This window comes from Jaculus jaculus, chromosome 12 (genome assembly GCF_020740685.1).
Source record: "Jaculus jaculus isolate mJacJac1 chromosome 12, mJacJac1.mat.Y.cur, whole genome shotgun sequence".
Taxonomy (NCBI): domain Eukaryota; kingdom Metazoa; phylum Chordata; class Mammalia; order Rodentia; family Dipodidae; genus Jaculus; species Jaculus jaculus.
In genome coordinates this window covers 107,036,609-107,056,852 of record NC_059113.1, presented here as the reverse complement: position 1 = coordinate 107,056,852, position 20,244 = coordinate 107,036,609, and the positions used below count along the sequence as shown (strand labels likewise).

Sequence of the window (20,244 nt, the reverse complement as noted above, 5' to 3'; positions counted from 1 at the left end):
GTGTGTGTGTGTGTGTATCACAAAAGTTTTGTGTTCACTATGTGTGTAGCTTTGATTATTTTATTAAATTAATTAATCTTTATTAATGTTTCTAAAACTCACTATGAAAATCTGCTGAACTAGAATTAACACATTAGTAATACATAAGAAACAGTTTGATTGTAAAATAAGGGCCAATTTTAATTTTGTCAGTAGAATGACTTTGCATCAACAGAGAACCAAACGGAAGCCACTGTAAATTGACATTAAGTAGACTTTTTGGTTGCATTTTGAAAATAAAAAATAAACTGTAGCATATATTAATACATTTTATATGTTAGGCTATTAATGACTAATGACATCTATTCTAAAAATAATAAAGTTATTTTTATATTCCAAGAACCATTGAAATTATTCTGTGTGGAACCCTGTTTATGAATTTGATGAGTCCCTGATCTGTTTTCATACTGTGGACCCCTGACTATATAACGCTATGACCTAGGTCGAGAATGGGCTCCTTGCCTTTGCTATGCAAATGACCAATTTTTGGACTGTCCTTTCTTTGCTTCATAGATTTCCAGTTTCTCACCTTTTTATAATTTCCCTTGCTGAGCTCTAGTTATGAAACCCCCACACTTTCCTCCTGATTTTACTCTAGTCTTGATAGTATTTTCACTATTGAAAGGCACGTTTTGTTACAGATAATTTTGCGTGCGCATGTGCCCCAGTGCTCAGCTACTGAACTCTAGAGCACAGAGGCTCCCAAGAAGAGTGGCTAATGCTGGGAACTTATGGGCAAAGACCCAAGTGTCCTTGCTCATGGAGTCCCCACCCTAGTGAGAGCCTGACAGGACACGCAAATGTGTACTATTGTAGGTCTCAGCATCTTTTGTAAAGAAAGAAACATGCTTATGACAATCAAACAATAGAGGCAGTGTTTGAGACAGAAGAGCCAGGCAAGGTGTTACTGGAAAGTAAACACTCAGTAGTATTCAAATGTGAAGAAAGAGTGCTTTAAATAAAAAAAAATGAGAAAACTATGAATAAAATAAGACTAAAATTTTGCCAACAATTGAGTAAGCTATACAGTGCTTCCTCTTTACATATTTTTTTTTTTTTCTAGGTAGGGTTTCACTCTAGCTCAGGCTGACCTGGAATTCACTATGTAGTCTCAAAGTAGCCTTGAACTCTTGACAATCCTCCTACCTCTGCCTCCTGAGTGCTGAGATTAAAGGCGTGCACCACCATGCCCGGCTTCATATGTATTTTAAAAAATATTTTATTGGTCTGGAGGGATGGCTTATCAGTTCAGGTGTTTGCCTACAAAGCCAAAGGACGGAGGTTTGATTCTCCAGGACCCATGTTAGCCAGATGCACAAGGGGGCTCACATATCTGGAGTACATTTGCAGTGGCTGGAGGCCCTAGTGCACCCATTCTCTCTCTCTCTCCCCATCTTTCTCTGTCAAATAAATAAATAATAAAATATTTAAAAATATTTAATTCATTTATTTGAGAGAGAGAAAGATACACACACACACACACACACACACACAGAGAGAGAGAGAGAGAGAGAGAGAGAGATTGCGAGAGAGAGAGAATGGCCTTCAGCCACTGTAAACGTACTCCAGATGTATGCGTCACCTTATGCATCTGGCTTACCTGGGTCCTGGAGAATTGAACCAAGGTCCTTTGGCTTTGCAGTCAAGTGCCTAAAATGGCTCAGCCATCTCTTCAGCCCCTTTACGTATGTATTTTATCTTTTAGGTAATAAAAAAACATTTTTTATTTCTTTATTTAGTTATTTGTGTGTGTGTGTGTGTGACACCACTGTCTCTTGCCACTGCTTATGAATGCTAGATTCATGCACCAGTTTGCATCTGTCTTTGTATGGTGGCTTGTGACTCAAACCCAGGCCATCAGGCTTTCCAAGCAAGTGCCTTTAGCCACTGAGCAGTTTCTCTAGCCCATACAGGTAGTTCTTTAAAAGGGCTGAGGATTATCCAAGTAGGACATATAGAAAGGTTATTGATCATCTAGTATTTGTTTCTGGAGTCTGTTTTCAGTGGGAAGAGGCAGTGGTACACCCATTCCACTTGCCCCCCCCCCCACAGAGTTTAAACATCAATAAATTACTAAAAATCTCTGAGTATGTTTATTGCAGTATGTGATTATATGTTAGTTTGTGTAAGTGATTTAAGACTATTACACTTCAGTTATAAAGCCACTACGTGCTCTAATCTGACTTCATTTTACATCCACTTTACTGAATCTGTTCTTTTTTATTTTTATCTTTTTATTAGTTATGTATACAGTGTGTATGCGGCCATGTTGGTACCATCGTTAGCCTCCTCCCTGTCCCCCCACCCATCTGCAGGGATCTTCTTTACTGGGGATTGTGTGTCATGCATTGTGCGGTTTGCCATCAGTTATGGGGAAGAGGCCATGTCTCTGTGTATAATGTCCCAACCTGTGGCTCTAACAATCTTTCCGCCCCCTCTTCCACAAATTTCCCTGAGCCATGTTGGGTTTGTTTTAGGTCTACTTTAGTGATGAGGTCTTGGGAGCCTCTGTGTCCCTGGATATCTGTTTGGTAGGAGTTGAGTGTTCTCTGTGTCTATCTCCTTCACTCTTGTGCTGGTACCAGTTTCACCAAGAAATCAGCAGTCTTGCTCATTTCCCCACTTACTCTGTGGTTTCAGCTGGGGCCCTGGTGAGGTGCAATGTGCTGATTCTCTCCTCAGCTTCTGCATCCATCTGAAAAAGAGAAGCAAATTCTCTAATGGAGAATGAAGTCAACAGCAGATAAATGGGATAACATATTATTATTTTAGAGAGAATTTAATAGGCGTAGGCCCTCTTGTAGCCCACGATTGGTGGGAGGTTGATATTGGAGAGCTTGTTTCTGACTTGTTTCCAAGCTCCAGCTATGGGTTCTGTTCCACTGAGTGGATCAATTAGCTAAATCAAGAGCAGTTGGTTACCCACCATGGCTGTGTGCCACTATTGCACTTGTGTAAGCATCACATCAGGTTGTTTGCTGCTGAGTAGCTTAGGCCATGAGTTGCTTGGACAGATGCTGGTCATTTTCCCCCAGTCACTCATGTAGCACTTTCTGGCGCTAGACGAGCTAACTGTCTGGGGACTCATTCTTTTCCAGATTCCAACAGGTCACTCCATGTTCCATAGCAACAGCATATGATATCTTCAGCAGTAGGGTCTTACAATTAACCTCTGGTTGGTCATCAAGTGCTCTGACAGAAATCTGTCTTCTTTTGGGAAACTTTGTAGGTCTCTCTGATCAACAGCTCATTGTGGATGTTAACCTCATGCTGGTACTGGGAGTTACAAGCCAGTGCCAAGGGAAAAGAAGGAAGAAGATAGGTAACATAAAAGAGAAAGAGAGAGAGAGAGAGAGAGAGAGAGAGAGAGAAACAGGAGATTAACATTAGTCTTCATCATACCCTCTCCAGGGCCCTGTGATTCAGGTGTTTCCTCTAAGGACCTGATGAAGGTTCAGCCTTTTAGTCTGTCTTTCAGGATATAGGACTGTATGGTACCAGTTCCATTTGGGTCCAGGTTTGTGTCGCTCCCACCCTCACCCTCTCCTTCTGCCCCACCCTCCCTATTGTCTGGTGCTCGACATCTCGGGCCTGAAGCTGTTCTTATGCTCAGAATACCTTTGCGTTTTGCACTGAGATGAGGGAGACTCATTAAAGCTGAATTTCTGTATGGGCTACTTGCCCTCTCTAGCTGTTGACATGGACTTCATGGGGTCTGTTTATGTAATCAATTTACAAACTTCGGAGTTTTTCCAAGAATGGTGTTTCTATTATTCATAGTTAGCACAGGGATAAGATACATACTTCTTTGACAAGCTCACTGTTTCAGAAAATCTTTTGAAATATTATTAAAACTGAATTATATCAAAATATATTGGTATTTCGTTATATAATAAAATACAACATCAATGTCTATTTAGTGTATTTGACTGCACATAACCCAGGGCTATGATCAGTAGAGTAAATTCATGATGCTGGATGTCAACTTAGATTGACTCATCTTGTGAGATTCTTGCTCTCACAAAGTCAATGCATTTAAATCCCCGATGTCTTCTTGAACTTTTGGTTAACCACTCTTCCCTCAGCATCCAGCTGACTACTTTTTCTTTCATTCTTTCATAAAACAAGTATAGAATTAGATTTAACTTGCTTATTTAATTGTCCCAGACCTACACTCCTTTTACATCGGTGACTAAGCTTTCCTGTGCCCACCTTTGATGTTTTAGGAACCACTTTTCCTTCTATCAAAATTACTCTTACGCACTGTGTTGCATCCACCCTTTGAACACCTTTATAAAACCAGCAAAATGAAGCAGAAATCCAAGTGCAGAGAAACACTGTAACTCTATGAACTTTACTTTCTAGCCAAGCACAATCCCAAACCTTTCTTTATTAGTTATGTTTCTCATTAACTTGCTGTTATTTTATACAGTTCTCCATCTTCCTTTTCTTTCTTGAGAAACTTGAATTTTGCTTTTAAGCCCTAAACCCATAAAAGAAATGGGAATATTTTTTTTCTGAAGACAAAATAAAGAGGACAAAAACATGCTGGAGAAAAAGACAGCTTTTTCAACAAGGAAAAGCTGTTGTTGGTAAAACTGGATATCTACATGTGGAAGAATGAATGTCAACCCTGACCTGTCACCTTGCACAAAAATAAAATCCAAGTGGATCAAGGAATGCAGTATAAGACATGAGACCCTGAAACAACTAGATAAAAATGTATGGAAAATAGTCCAAGGTGGATGTTCAAATGAGGATTTTCTAAATAGGATCCAGTAGCCCAGAAATAAGGCAGGTGATCAGTAAATGAGATCCCATGAAAGGTAAAAGCTATCGTATAACTAAGGAAACTTACCTGAGTCAAGAGACTATGCAGAGCATGGAATATCTTCATCAGCTATAAATCTAAAGAATAATTTCTGAAACAAGTGATAAATAAAAACCTAACAATACAGTCAGAAAATGGTTTGTGGAAGTGAATAGTTTCCCAAAGAACAAATACTGGAATTGATGCATATATTTTTTACAATGGTTCAAACCTTTAGCCATTAAAGAAAGGCAAAACAAACTTACCTTGATATTCTTTATCACCCTATACATAATGGCTAACATCGAAAAACCAAATGACACCAAATGCTGCTGAGAGTGTGTGGAAGATGCATCTTTATTCATCATTGGGGTCATAATGCAAACTGGCATAGCCCTTGTGGAAGTCAGTATGGCAGATTCTCAGAAAGCTAAAAATGGAACTACCATATGACCCAGCAATATGACTTGTGGCATATATCCCGAGGACTGCTCTCTACCTCAGAGATACCTGCTCAGCCATGTCTATGCCTGCTCCCATTCTTGCTTTTCTCTGTTGTGCCGGTCTGTGAGTTCTGGAAAATTTTCTGTCTTCTCATGTTGCCATCAGCATGCTGGGATAATAGAAGCCTGATCTATCTGCTGGAGTTTTACATGGATTGTGGGCTTATGAACTCAGGTCCTCAAGCTTACCTGTCAAGTACTTTATCCACAGAGTTTTAATTCCTTGAGATGATAACAGATCAGCAAAAAACACCAGATGGGACTAGTCATAGAATAGAAGAGATCTCTGCTAGAAGAGGAAGGACGAAGTGGTAAAAGTGTTGATGTTTTACTCATTTCCCCAGCTTAGCTAGAAATAACTCCATTCTTCCAGGGACTTAGATCTCTGAAGCCCCCTTTATAATCTCTGTTTCTCATGCCCAACAATTAGTCTATTAATAAAGCTTAACATTTCCCACGTAGTAATCTGAATATAACGCCACCATGCCATTGTCGCTGTCACTAGCATTAAGTCAATATATGACTCACTGGGCCTCTACTGCCCCGTTTCATCATTGTGTTTCTCAGACTGTTCTCATCTGATAACCAGATGATCATACTTACATGTAACTCTGATAATGACACTCACTGAGAGGAAATACTCAATGACTTCTTAACTCTTTCATACTAAAAGTCAAAGTCCTATAAATAAATAAATACTCTGGATAGTCTAGATAGCCTGTCTGGTCCCAGTGATCTCTCTGCATCTCCTTCTTAACCTTGTTCTTAAAATCCATTCCAGTTACACTGGTCTTGATAGTTTGTTTGGCAATGATAAGGACTTGTAATTGTTTGTCTTTCTGTTGTGTGAACTTCTTTTGAGAAAATAAATGTATTAACTCTATATAGGGCACCAACAATGTATGGAGGAAATGATTTTACTCAAGACTAGCTTGATGGACCAATGAGTTTAATTAGAGTTATTTGTATGAGCATGGGTAAGAAACTATTTACAGAAGCATGAGCAATTTATGAGTGGATAAATTACCTCTCTATATCATAAACCATCAACCACTTATATCTTTACAGAGGGGCTGGGCCTCGAGTCCTTACACCCAGGATAAACCTTGATGGGCTCTTTCTTATGTGAGTGCTGTGCTGGTAATCACAGCTGGTGAGAGTTCAAAAGGGCAATAGCTGTCTGATGCCTGGAGGTCTGTGCCACAATAGTCTCCTAGAACATGTTTTGCTTGAGTATCTTCTTGTTTAGTACATCATTAAATATTTTGTTTAAAAAAATGAACTTACAAGTTTAGCATGCGTGAGGACTGAGGTCCTGGGTTCAATCCCCAGAACCCCAGAAAGAAAAAGAGAAAAAAAGAAATATCCAAATCTCTATGAAATGAAGAATTGTATGGGCTTTCTTTTAATTACTTAAATTCTTATATAGCAAAATTCAAATCTTTCTCCCACCTATAAATACTTGTGACCCAAACAAACAAACAAACCTGTTTTAGTATGTTTATATATAATTCCCCCAGATATTAAGCTAATTTTCAAGAATCTAAGGAATAAATGCTTTTCCTAAGTGCTCATGTGTGTGCAATACAGGAAAATAATAGTTACAATTTCACTGTCATGTAGAACATTAAAACTAACCTACAGATAAAATGGTTGTGTTCATACATACCTGTAATCCCACCCCTAGGCAGGTACAGGCCAGAGGATCAGAAGATTAAGTATACCACTGGGTATTGTCTCAAAAAATTAAGTCTAGAAAAGAGCATAAGATTATTATACCTAATGATAGGAATCAATGTTCCAAAACAAAATCAAGGCTTCATTTATTTCTCTTAAAAAAACAAACAAACTTACAGTTGTTGCCACATGTTGTAATTCAGCACTGAATATCAACAGTGTTGCCTTTGTAACATCACCCTGAGTTGAGCTCATCAGCACCAATACAGTGTGTCCCATGAAGACATGATTTTGTTTCCATTTCCTTCAACTAGATTGTGCCTAGTACATAGAACAAGAGCCAGTGGATTTGGTGACAGAATGACTGACTTCCTGAATAACGAATAAATGAAGTGTAAAGGAAATGGTGAAGATAAAGAAATAAGAGAAAGTGAGAGAACAGTGGGCAAGGGAGTTTTATTGCAACGGTATGGGTAATTAAGCCTGCTAATCCTAAAAGACTTGTGCATTTATATGGTAGATCTCAATAGATAGCACAACCTAGCCTTAAACATGTAATTCTCCTTCTTTAGCCTCCCCTATATTGGGATTATAAGCATGTACCACCACTCAATACATTTTAAGCATATGATTTATATTGTAAGTTTTGGTTTGTGACTAATAGATGTTAATAAAAATAAATGAGAACTAGAAAAAAATCAAATAACTAATAAAGAACCTATTATGAACATGTTAGTAAATTATCAAGAGAAAATGAGGGCTGGAGAGATGGCTTAGCGGTTAAGTGCTTGCCTGTGAAGCCTAAGGATCCCGGTTTGAGGCTCGGTTCCCCAGGTCCCACATTAGCCAGATGCACAAGGGGGCGCACGCGTCTGGAGTTTGTTTGCAGAGGCTGGAGGCCCTGGCGCGCCCATTCTCTCTCTCTCCCTCTACCTGTCTTTCTCTCTGTGTCTGTCGCTCTCAAATAAATAAATAAAAAATTAAAAAAAAAAAAAAGAGAAAATGACCCTGTACGCCTTTAAAGTCTCTCAGCATATTTGGGACTGAAAGAAGGAAGTACTGAAAGCTTGATCATTTATGGAACCTAGAGCAGCACTTAGGAGCAACGTCCTGCAACAAAGATTGCTAAACATTGTAATGTTTGCTAAGGTGGTTGTACAGAGATCAGGCCAAAGGCAAGCCTTGGATTCAAGACTTTATGTTGCATGAAGCCTGCCATCCTGATAATGTAAACTTCCTAGCTGAGTGTCTCCAAAAGCAAAGACAACTAAAACAAAGTTGTGGATGACCTGGGTCCAACCCATAAAGATCAGATGCTGGGAAACCATCCGATATCACCATCCGGCACCATAGCCTATTTCAGTGTGACAAGGGTGGGTTCTAGATCTATAGAGAGACTTCTGGGGATAGCAGAAAATGCTAAACATATACCTCTCAAACTTCACTTCCCAAGCATTCACTGAAAGCAAGAGACCTGGAGAAACACAAAATCACATGAAAACTGCACATGATCTGACCTCACCTACATATAACTCAGTGGAGGAAGGTTACTCAAGCTAAGGCTACAGACACTGGTTGAAAGATAGCCTAAACCCTGATAAGATGAAAAAAAATTAATGTGCAAAGTGGGCCTATGCATTAGTTTTTACTGATTCTGCTGTTAATATTTTCTTGGGGGTGGTGCTAGAGATTGAGTGTGGTAACTCGAAGACGTAGGCTGAAGATTTAGCTACTGAGTGATGTAAGCAGTCTGCAGGGTAAGGAATTCAACCTTAATCCACAACCTAATCAGACTTGAGCACTGCAAACATTTCAACTGAAGATGCTATTAAAAGAAGTTGATTAAAAAATTCACACAATCACCTGCTTAGATGCGTGCCAATGCAAAAACATAAGAAATATGCAAAGTCAAGGCAACATAATTCTGAGAATTACCAATTCTAAAGCAGTGGATGCCAATGAGGTTCATAGATGAAATCCTAGGCAAATAACTAAAATAGCATAACTATTAAAAATTTCAGTAAAATTCAACTTTGCAAATTCCTGAATGAACTCAAGAGAATATAAGTAAATTGTTGAAGCCAGGAGTGGCGGTGCATGCCTCTAATCTCAGCACTTGGCAGAGGTAGGAGGATCACTGTGAATTCAAGTCCAGCCTGGAACTAAAGAGTGAGTTCCAGGTCCTTGGGCTACCTTGACAAAACAAACAAACAAACAAGCAAATGATTGATATAAGGAAGTCAGTACAGGATATGAATGTAGAATTCAGTAAATAGAAATACTGAAAAAATAAACTCCTAAGTTGAAATTTTGTAAATAAAAGACACAATAAACCAAATAGAATAATCAGTGGAAAGACTTACCCATCATATAGATTAAGTGGACAACAGAATCAGGGATAAAGACAATTGATGAATTAGAAAATTCAAGCATCAATAATCATAAACACAATAAGAAAGTAGGACTATACCTTGTGAGCTCTATGACACACTCAAACTATCTAAGTTATAAATCACAGGCAAAGAAGTAAGGGGATATACTAGCTCAAAGCATAGAAACTATATTCAATGAAAATAATAACAAAATTTCCCAAATGCATGGAAAAATTGGGCTATCAGGAGGAATTTACAATGCCAAACAGGGTATACCAGGAAAGAACCTCCCCAATTCATGCTGCAGTTAAAACATTAAATATCTGAAAGACAGAATGGAAACTTTGGGAGAGAAATGTTAAGTTACACAGGAAAATGAATCTACCCCAATAATGGCAGATTACAACAAAACACTAAGTATATGCCAGTAAGGCATAGCATGATGTATTTAAAACACTTGGAGACCATAGCTGCCAACCCATATTACAATATCCAGCAAAAACAATCCTTGATAATTAATAACGAAAAATATCATGACAAACTGAAAAAGTTGGTGACAGCCAAGTCAGGACTACAAAAAATAGTTGAAGTAATCCTAAACACATCAGAGAACTATAAACACATCCATGATGTTATAGGAAAGAAAAAAAAAACTGCACAAAAACATTAGATATATAAACAGATAGTAGGAAAGTTAAAAAAAAAAGACAGGACAAAAGCAACAAGATAACAGGAATTAATACAAACCTTTCTATAATAATTCTGAATGTTAAAGTCCCCAAGTATGTAGTCAAATGATAAACACTAGCAGATTAGATTAAGAAAAATGCCAAACCATTTATTTTTTGGACGCAAGAAGCAGTTAGGGTGAAAGTGTGGGAAAAGGCATTCAAAAACTGGAGTTAGAATAAAGCAGGAATATCATCTATAGTAGTACTTCACAAGCTAGACTTCAAGTTTAAAGTATAAGGGATAAGGCCACTTCAAGTTGATTAAAGGAAGAACCTATTAAGATTATATAGCAATTCTAAATCCATACACAGCAAACACCAGCGTGTCTATGTAGTTCTGTGGAAACCAGCCCTGTTAGAATTATGAGCACTGGTCGACTCCAACCCTGAAACAGCAGGTTACTTCAACCTGCTTTCTCCCCAGCAGTGGGCCAACTGAGTTGAAGCTGTCAGAGAGCCAATGGACGTACGTGGTCTCTACAAATAGTCTGACCTAAACATACCGAATGCACGTTCTTCTCAGAAACTCATGGAAACTTCTCTAAAATAGATCTTAAAAATAAGACACACAAGGCACGTCTTAACAAATATAAATGATCTTATATATTCTTATTTTTTAATCCCATATATTCTATCTGAACACAAGTAAAACTAGAGAACAAGAGGCTCTAGAGGCAGTATAAAAATTCATGAAGACTGAGCAATGCTCTCAAGGATGGATGAACAAGATAACTAAAAAACGCAGAAAATGTAAGGAGTTCCTACAATTGAGTAAAAAATGAGAAAAACAACAGGTCATACCCTGCAGGATACAATGTAAGCTGTATGGCTTGCATGCCTATGTTAAACAGAGAGGTCCCAGATAAATAGCTCTGTGATGCTTCTCAAGGTACTAGAAATATAAGAAAAAGCCAAGCCCAAAATGTCTACACAGAAAGAAAGAAAGTCTCCATTTCAAGACAGAGGCTCAAGCATGGGATTTTCATAAAAATTCTACGAATAATCTAACAATGGAGTTACATGAAATTAAAACTTCTGTGCAATAAAGGGGACAATCCCTGGAGCAAAGAGACAGCCTGCAGAATGGTAAAAAAAAATCTTTGCTAACGTTATACAGCAGAAGTTAATATCTAGAGTATATAAGGAATTGTAAAAATAAAGCACAAAACACCTACCAAAATCAATAGATGGGATAAGAAAAACCATTCAGCCTCTCTAGCTATCAGGGAAATGCACGCTAAAACTATTGCTTCATCGCCGTCAGAATGGCTATCAGAAAACAAGTAACAACAAATGCTGGTGAGGTTGCAGAGAAAAGAGCTCGTATGCAGGGCTGGGGAGAATGACTTCCACTATGGAAATCAGCGTCAAGGTACCATACAAAGTGAAATCCAGCACTGGAGAGATGGTGTAGTGGTTAGTGTGCATGCCTATGAAGCCTATGAACCCAGGTTAGATTCTCCAGGTCCCACAAAAGCCAGATGCACACGGTGGTGCATGCCCCTGGAGTTGGTGGTGACTAGTGGCCCTGATGTGCCCATTCTCTCTCTCTCTCTCTCTCTGTCTAATAAATTTTAAAAAAATTGAAAAAAAGTGAAACAGAACTTCCAAACCACCATGTAATTCTGGGTTGACATTTTTAAAGATTTTATACTTTTCTTTCTTTATTGGTATGTACATACTCAGTGTGTAAACAGCCATGTTGGTCCCATCTTTATCCTCCTCCCTGTCCTCCCCCCTCTGAAGGGACCCTCCTAGTTGGGGAATGTGGGTTGTGGGGGTAGCCATCAGTTATGGAGAAGAGGCAGTGCCTCTGTGCGTAATATCCCAACTTGTGGCTCTAACAAGCTTTGTGGCCCCTCTACCATGAATTTCCCTGAGCCACGTTGATTTGAAACTTTTAAAAATTATTTTGTGTGAGATTCTGAAACTTTGGAGAGTGTAAACTGTTTGACTCTTAATTGATCAATTAAAACTTGAAATCAAGCTTACTTTTAAAATTTATTTTTAACTATTCTCTTTTATAAAAGATTTTATTTTTATTTATTTATTTGAGAGTGAGGAGGAAGTGCGGGGCGGGGGGGGGGGGATGGGCATACTAGGATGTCTAGCTCCTGCAAACAAACTCCAGAAGCATGTGCATCTCGCTTATGTGGGTCCTGGGGAATGGAACCTTGGTCCTTTTGTTTTTCAGGCAAGCGCCTTAACCACGAAGCCGTTGTTCCAGCCCTAAAATATTTTCTTTACAAGAGAGAGAAAATAAAGGAGAGAAAAAGGGGGGGGGCAAGAAAGAAAGAAAGAGAATGGGCTCGCTAGGACCCCTTGGCACTGCGGAAGAGCAAGCTCTCAGTGTGAGTGCTGCTTGCTCATCTGGCTTTTTTTGGGCACTGCAAAACTGAACCCAGAAGGGCAGGTTTTGCAACACGTGCCTTTAATTGCTCAGACATATCTCTAGCCCACAAGCTAATTTTTGATTGCCTGATATCGAATAAAATGAATGTCAAATTTAGAGATAGCTGCAATTTGAGCAGTCTGAACAGGCAGTAGAGGTCTTTTCAATTTTTGTTTTAAAGAAGACTGGTCTCAATTCCATGTTAAATCAAAGGAAAGACAGTTTAAAGATATTTTGCATTATTTGAGTGAACATTTTCACTGTTTGTCCTTACAGTTTTACCTTCATCACCCTGTTATATTAAAGTAGAGCCATTGGATGCATATTCTGAAGATAACAATTATTATCTGTTGAGGTTATATGGAATGGCTCTTGACTTGGAGAAACATGGATAATTACTTACAATTCACTAACCACTTATCAATAAGTCCGTATTTATGTAACATATAGATTTCATAGAGAAATAAAAGCAACCTGAGAATTATTACTAGTTCAATAATGATTTTGCATAAGCATGTTTTTGGGTATATGTATAAAAAGCATTTTGACTCATCTTGATTAATTATCCTGTATGTTAGACTGTTAGATAATATACTTTCTTAAAGATTCTGATCTATTTCTGTTTTCATTTCAGCAGGAAAAAAGTCAAGAAAGGTCAAGAGTCAAAGGTAAGCAATACGTATTTTTAAATAATAGGCATAAAAGTTCTCAGGCGAGAGAAAAATGATCTGTGGTTAACGTTGGAAATAAAGTTCAAAATAATGACAGTTCAAAACTGTTAAGGTCATTCCCAAGTCCTTCTGAATTCTCTGGAATTCTGCAGCCAGGGGAGTTCCAGACTGAGATTTTCCTTCTGCACATAATTTTACTAAATCATCAACCATTTTTTTTTTGTTTATTACCTGTATGGTCTAAGGAAGCTCCTCCTCCAAACCCATTGTCCCTAGGATTCGTCCTTCTGTCAATCACATCTAGAACCTTTCACAATATATCATATATAGGGAACCCACTATTTGGACATTGCTGTCTTATTTAATTTAATTAATTTATTTAATTGACAGAGAAAGAGGGAGAGACAGAGAGAGTGTCAGGGCCTCCCGCTACTGTGACTCCAGACACAAGTGTCCCCTTGTGCATCTGGCTAACGTGGGTCCCAGGGAATTGAATCTGGGTCCTTTGGCTTTGTAGGCAAACACTTGAACCCTAGGCCATCCATCCCGCCCTTATTTTATTTTTTTATGTAGAATGCAGAACATATTTTTTAAATGGATTTAGTTGGTGATAATTCAGAGTGAAAGATTTAGCTCCAGTAAGACAAAGACCGCTCTTCCTGACAGATGTGTCTTAGCGTTGATGTTCACTCATTGATGTCATCGTGATTGTAGGTGATGATCAGTCGAGAATTCTTGCTGATCTCAGTGAAGAGACATGACGGCACTTTCCGTGCATCCATCCCTCTGGCCCACCCTTCTTGAGCCTCCCCACTTTTCCTGTTCATTCCCACAAGCATCACAGACCATCATGGCTATGAAATACAGTCATTTGGTTTTCTTCCCTACCTCTCAAATAAGAAGATATGTTCAGTTTTAAAATATTTTATTTATTTATCTGCAAGGAGAGAGAGGAAGGAAGAAGGATGGAGGGATGGAGGGAGGGAAAGAGAGAGAGATTGAGAGTACGAGTGAATATGAATGCTCTGAGACCTCTAGCCACTGCAAACACACTCCAGATACATATGACACTTTGTGCATCTGGATTTACCTGGGTGCTGGGAAACTGGGCCCGGTTCATTATGCATTGTAGGCAAATGCCATAACCTCTGAGCCATGTCTCCAGCCTCAGCAGAGGTTTTTTGTTTGTTTTTTTTTTAAACTAATTTAATTTTTTTCAGAGATCTAAACACCTGAACACTAGGATTCATATAGACACTGCTTAGGTTGCTTGTTTCTGAAATGGTGGGAGTCCAGTGATGCTTCTGAGCATTTGCATCTTGTTCTTGTTTTTTTATTTTTTGTATTTTGTATTTTTAGTTTTTGAGGTAGGGTCTCACTGTGGTCCAGGTTGACCTGAAATTCACTATGGAGTCTCAGGGTAGCCTCAAACTCACAGCGATCTTCCTACCTCTGCCTGGGATCAAAGGCGTGCGCCAACACGCCCGGACTCCTTGCTTTTTTATAATGAATGAATCCAGGTGAATTTCTCCCTAAAATTTTTTCAACAACTGGTCACTCCCATAACATTTTTTTTTCCTGTATTTGGTCATCTGTGTCAATATACATTACTGAGAAATAAAAAAAAGACATGCATATTTTTCTCTCCTTTTATTATGTATATTTTATTCACATAAATGATATAATTCTACACTTCAGAAAGGTGAAGTATGGCTAGTTATTTTATGTGTGAAGTTATTAAACATATTTATTTTTAAAACACTCATATTAACTCAAAGTTGCATACTGTTGTGTTGCAAAAGGGAATTTCTCCCTCAATATGTGCTGTCTGATGTATTTTTAATGACGGGAATTTCAAGCACACTGATTGTACATCTTCTCATGCAGGCCCTATCATCTTCAGTTAACCTTGAGTCATATTTTTAACTCTGATACAGCAGAAATAGTATTAGTGTAGTGATGTTTTATTACCTTGGAGTACATAAATCATGTCATCTGATGTAGTAGAATTATGGTTTTGCCAACTACTGTCTAGGCATGTTTTATTTTATAATGTAATACGTTTTGAGATGCTCTCTGTCAGTCCTTTCCTGTTACTAGTTGACCCACGATTCAGATCTCATACATTCAGAATGCCTTTTAAATTGCTGACTTGTAAGTAAATCAGAGCTAGGTGGTTAGTTATATCAGGACTTGTTTATTTCTTTTGAGAGTTCTGCCTTTTGTTTGACTGGAGGAATTGTCTTGACCTAATACTTTACTTGGAATATGTCTTAAAATATCAACATCAAGTAAACTAAGCAAAAAAAAGTTATGCCATGAAGCAGTTAACTTACTAATTGCTATGATAAAATTTTGAAAATTAAAGTTTTTGTATTTCTTAGAAATGAAGTACTGAAATGAGTTATGTCTTTATGGAATTTTATGATTTATTCTTGGCTAGCATGGAATTCCTGACTATTAATACCATTTATTAGAACAAGTTTATTAACTAGTTAAAATAAATACAGAGGAAGGCTTTAGTCTAATTTTCTGCATTTCATGCCCAGTTTGCTTATCATAACTCCAACTTAATCATTATAGTGACCTGTAATTAACCACAAAGGTTCCAATAAAAATTTACCTCTTTTTTTAAGTAAATGTAGAGTTGAAATGTTGAAATGTTTCAAACTGTATAATTGGTTATCATTGTTACAAATGCTCTTGCACTGAATTTCTAAAAGATGATAATGTTAAATATTGTGAAATTATACTTATATAAAATTTAACTGACAAAATACATTGCCATTGGATTTTCAATAGTTTAGTCTCTAAATTGCCTATCTTTAAATGAGTTAGAGGTAAATTTGTAGAGAGCATGCAATTTGAGGTTTACAGTTGTTTAAAATAATCTTTCTTCTCTAAAGTTGTAATGAAGATTATAGCAGGAGAAGTAAGGTATTGCTACAGGCTTGACAGTCCCAACCTTCCAGGCTGGCCATATTTATCATGCTTCTTCAGAGGTGTCATACGTATGCACGCATATACATGTTAGAATATCACAGACTGTGCTGAAATACATTCAGAGCTGCAGAAATATTTTCAGGAAATAATTCCTTTTGAAGACTATTTCTAAAATATGGAGCACAATTAATTAATATCTTAAATTGGTGGTTGATATACACTTTTGAATTTAAAATAATTTCTCCAGAGACCTTACTGATGAAACAATGAGTTGAGAAAGATTTAAATAAACTATAGCCTATATGTATGTATGTATATGGCATAGAACTTCCATTAACTTGGCCAAAGTTTAAATTGTGCAAATGGATTGTGATATATGCTTGGGTATTTCTTGAGCGCTTTCATGTGCTTATGTTTTGGGATCACTGTGAAAAGAATTGGCAGCTGTCTATCAAAATAAGACAGTTGCTTTTGTCACAACTCCCTGTCATCTTTTTTCAATGAATATACTTTGTTCTTCCTATTCAGAAGTAATGAACATAAAATATGTTTTCTTTTATAGCCTGTTATATTGTGAATACTCTAAGACTTAACAGTGAAGGAACACTAAACACTAACATTATTTGCTTAATGGACATTCAAGTTGTAATTCTGATACTTGCATTAGTTAAATGGTTCCTAGATGTCAGACACTCTGTTCATTGTTCAGCCATTTGTGTATATTACCTCATTTTCTTCCTCAATCACACTTTGTTAGGTAAGGTTTAGCATTCAAGAATAATGGCATACTTAAAAATCATATACAGAGTGAGTAATTTGGTTCACTAGAAATTTACTTTTATTTTAAATAGATCACATTTTTATTTATTTACTTTTTGATAGCTGCAGAGAGAGAAAGACGAGGAGAAAGAGAGAGAGAAAGAGAGAGAGAGAGAGAGAGAGAGAGAGAGGGAGGGAGGGAGGGAGGGAGGGAGGGAGGGAGAGAGAGATATATATATAGAGAGAATGGGTGCACCAAAGCCTCCAGCCACTGCAAATGAACTCCAGACGCCTGCGCCCCCTTGTGCATCTGGCTAACGTGGGTCCTGGGGAACCGAGCCTCGAACCGGGGTGCTTAGGCTTCGCAGGCAAGCGTTTAACTGCTAAACCATCTCGCCAGCCCCAATAGATCACATTTAAAAAAAATTAGTTATGTACACAGCCACGTTGGTACCATCGTTAGCCTCTTCCCTGTCCTTCCCCCTCTGAAGGGACCGTCCTGGTTGGGGAACGCAGGTCGTGCACTGTGGGGGGCCCATCGGTTATGTGGAAGAGACAATGTCTCTGTGCATAATGTCCCAACTTGTGGCTCTAACATTTTATATAACCAATAATTAGTTGTACATTAGAACGCAATAGTGCTGGGTAAAGTCCAGCCACATGTATTAGTGGGCGGCCTGTGATAATTCACCCAAAAGGCATTTTACACTTTATGCCACAGCAGTTACATTGTGTCAGATCAACTCACATCCCGGAAACCCTCCGCACACTGCTTTGGGTGGAAATGTGCTCAGCCCCGCTTTTCTTTTTTCAAAACCCTAGGCATGTAACCGTTTCCTTGTCCATGGGTTGACATTTATTTACACATGACGGCGGGGCGCACTTCATTGCTCTCCTCAGAGGAGAAAAGGAGCCCCCTGGAGGGTGCTCCTCCGCCACCGCGGCGAGTCTGTGCCTCCCCGGAACGCGGACGGTGCATGACGCCACCACCGCCATGCGATCGTGTGTTTCATCTTGAGATGAGTCACTCTGGGAATTCAGCTTCGCCTGCAATTCACAACGCCATGAAAGGAATAAGGATTGAAACATTCATGATCGATCACCTGTGTGGCTCCCTCAAGTGTTTCATCAGATGACTGTCGGTGGTCTAGATTTAATGCAAGTAATACTTTTCATTATATTCTTTAGGGATTCAGGTAATATTATCTCCATCCTCTAAAAATTCATTCAAATTATTACAATTTTAAGTGATTGTGACTAATGTCCTCTGCCAGAGCAAACAGGAAAATAAACATCCCATTCTCTTGATTTTTTTTTTTTTAGCAACCCATCAAGTTTCTTATTTATGGCAAGAAGGGCTCCGCTATAGTATGTGGTTTATTGTTTCAAAAGGTACCAATGAATAACCTCATCCAATGTATCTAATCAAAGAAAAATAAACAGCTGTCACTTCTAAGGGATTGAGACATGGTTTATATTGTAGCCAAATATGAGTGACCGTGGCCGAGGGACATGGATTTAAATCACTCCTATTGTCATATTCCAGCATGGTAACTGTTTAATGAACTTTTTGTAGCAACAGAAGAAGGCCCGGAACCAAGACACCTTTTTTCCTCTTTTTTGTTTTTTATTAAGTAGAAACTTTGTGTGGATATATCATGCGTGGTACTATCATTTCCCTCCTCCCTGCCCCCCTCCACTGAGGACCCTCCTTAGTGGGATTGCTGGTGCTCACCATGGAATTGTGGATCCTGAGATGTGGGAACAGCCGTCAGTCGTGGTGGTGGTGGTGGTGGTGGGGCAATATCTCTGAATATTCCCTCTCACCCTGTGGCTCTTACATTCCTGTCTTGTTTTAGGGACCTTGTAGGTCTTTCTGATCAACAGTGTAATATGGATTGTAACCAATTTTTAGTCCTAGGAGTTACAATCCAGAGCCAACTGTTTTAGGATTGGGTTTCATCCCGCCCTCTCCAAGGCTCTTCTTACTAGATGCTCTCTCCATGCTTCTATTGAGGGTTGTATATTGTAGTCTGCTACCCATGAAGAAGGTTTCTAAGGCATCAATTCGTTCTGGATTTGGTTTTGTGTATATCTCTCCACTGTCTCCCATTCCCTTCCCCCAAGCCCTTCTATCTCTCTTTTGGGAAACATTAGGTAGGCACACAACAGAAAAGCAAAACAAGGGGATATGTGCTACAGGCTTTACGTGCTATCTGATGGCATTCTTAGCCTATAGAAGCTAGAGGTCTGCTTGTACATTCCAAAAGAATTTTCCTAGTAATAACAAGGATGTTAGGTCACAGAATCAATGGCTCCCTAGGAGCTGAGATATCCCATGACAATTTGGCTGTGGACCTGCAGTATTGAAGTCTCCATACTCATTGGAGTTCTAGACAGTCAACCTTATAGAATATCTAATTTAGGGCACTTTTGTCAGTTAACAGTTTGTTATTTGGCCAAACATTACATTTTGAGTGTGAAGAGGACCAATTACGCCGTGTCCCCTGCTGTTAGGAAGGCTCACTCCTAAGATCTGCCAAAAATAAGGCTGAGTAGGTGATAAAGCAATCTTCAGGAGAATACTTATGAAGCCATTAAGTAAAGAAGATATATTTTCGCCTCACCTTGATGCCTTCCAGGAATACGCTCATGGAAGGTGTGTTGAAGTTCTGTTTCAATGTCAGATGTGAACCCAATAGAATGTCCTCTGGCTATGACGTTGGAGGCCAAGGCATCACACAGGGTGTTAGCATGCAAAACACTTTAGAATGTCAAAGCAGGTGCCAGGGACTAGCCTAGGTATACCAAGAACATAAAGTCCATTACCTGTTTTTTTCCAGCCTTAGATCTACTAAACAAGTGAAAACACATAAGGATAGAGATATACCAGCAGAATAAGTCTGACAGCAGAGGGGAATAATGAATAGCATGCCTCTTTTGAAGGCGTACTACTTGATATGGATATTGAAATATGGGGCAAGCTTGAAAAACGCTTACACAACACACATATTTCAGATTACATGGTGTAACACAAGCTGAGTCTCAGAGTTAAAAGGATAAACTTCCAGGCCCACCTCTATGGAGATCTGGTGGGAATAACACTAGAAACACAGGGAGCGGGGTGCCTCCCAAGTTTTAGAAATATGATTTAAAATTATCTTTCCCACTCTGGGAGCATATGTTACAGCATATGTTATGGATATTGCTTTAGAAATCTGATCTTTGGAACACGGGCCAAGTTATTCTAGCGGTTCAGTCATCTCTCGATGATAAAAGGAGCAGTGAGTGTAAGAGCAGGCCAGCTCTGAGTGTCTGCTATGAGCTTCTCTAACTCCAAACTCAGG

The 20,244-nt window shown here is 38.6% G+C and overlaps 1 protein-coding gene across 3 annotated transcripts in view; it reads left to right on the top strand.

Moving 5' to 3' along the window:
* The window catches only part of Fstl5 (follistatin like 5), a 462,806-nt gene that overhangs the window by 81,797 nt on the left and 360,765 nt on the right, over nt 1-20,244 (top strand). For 2 of the 3 annotated variants that reach the window (XM_045131273.1, XM_045131272.1), the window contains exon 3: nt 13,162-13,192. In XM_045131273.1, coding sequence (XP_044987208.1) covers nt 13,162-13,192 — 31 coding nt within the window. Of the gene's footprint in view, nt 1-13,158; nt 13,193-20,244 lie in introns of all 3 variants that reach the window. The other variant, XM_045131271.1, reaches the window with a different exon arrangement.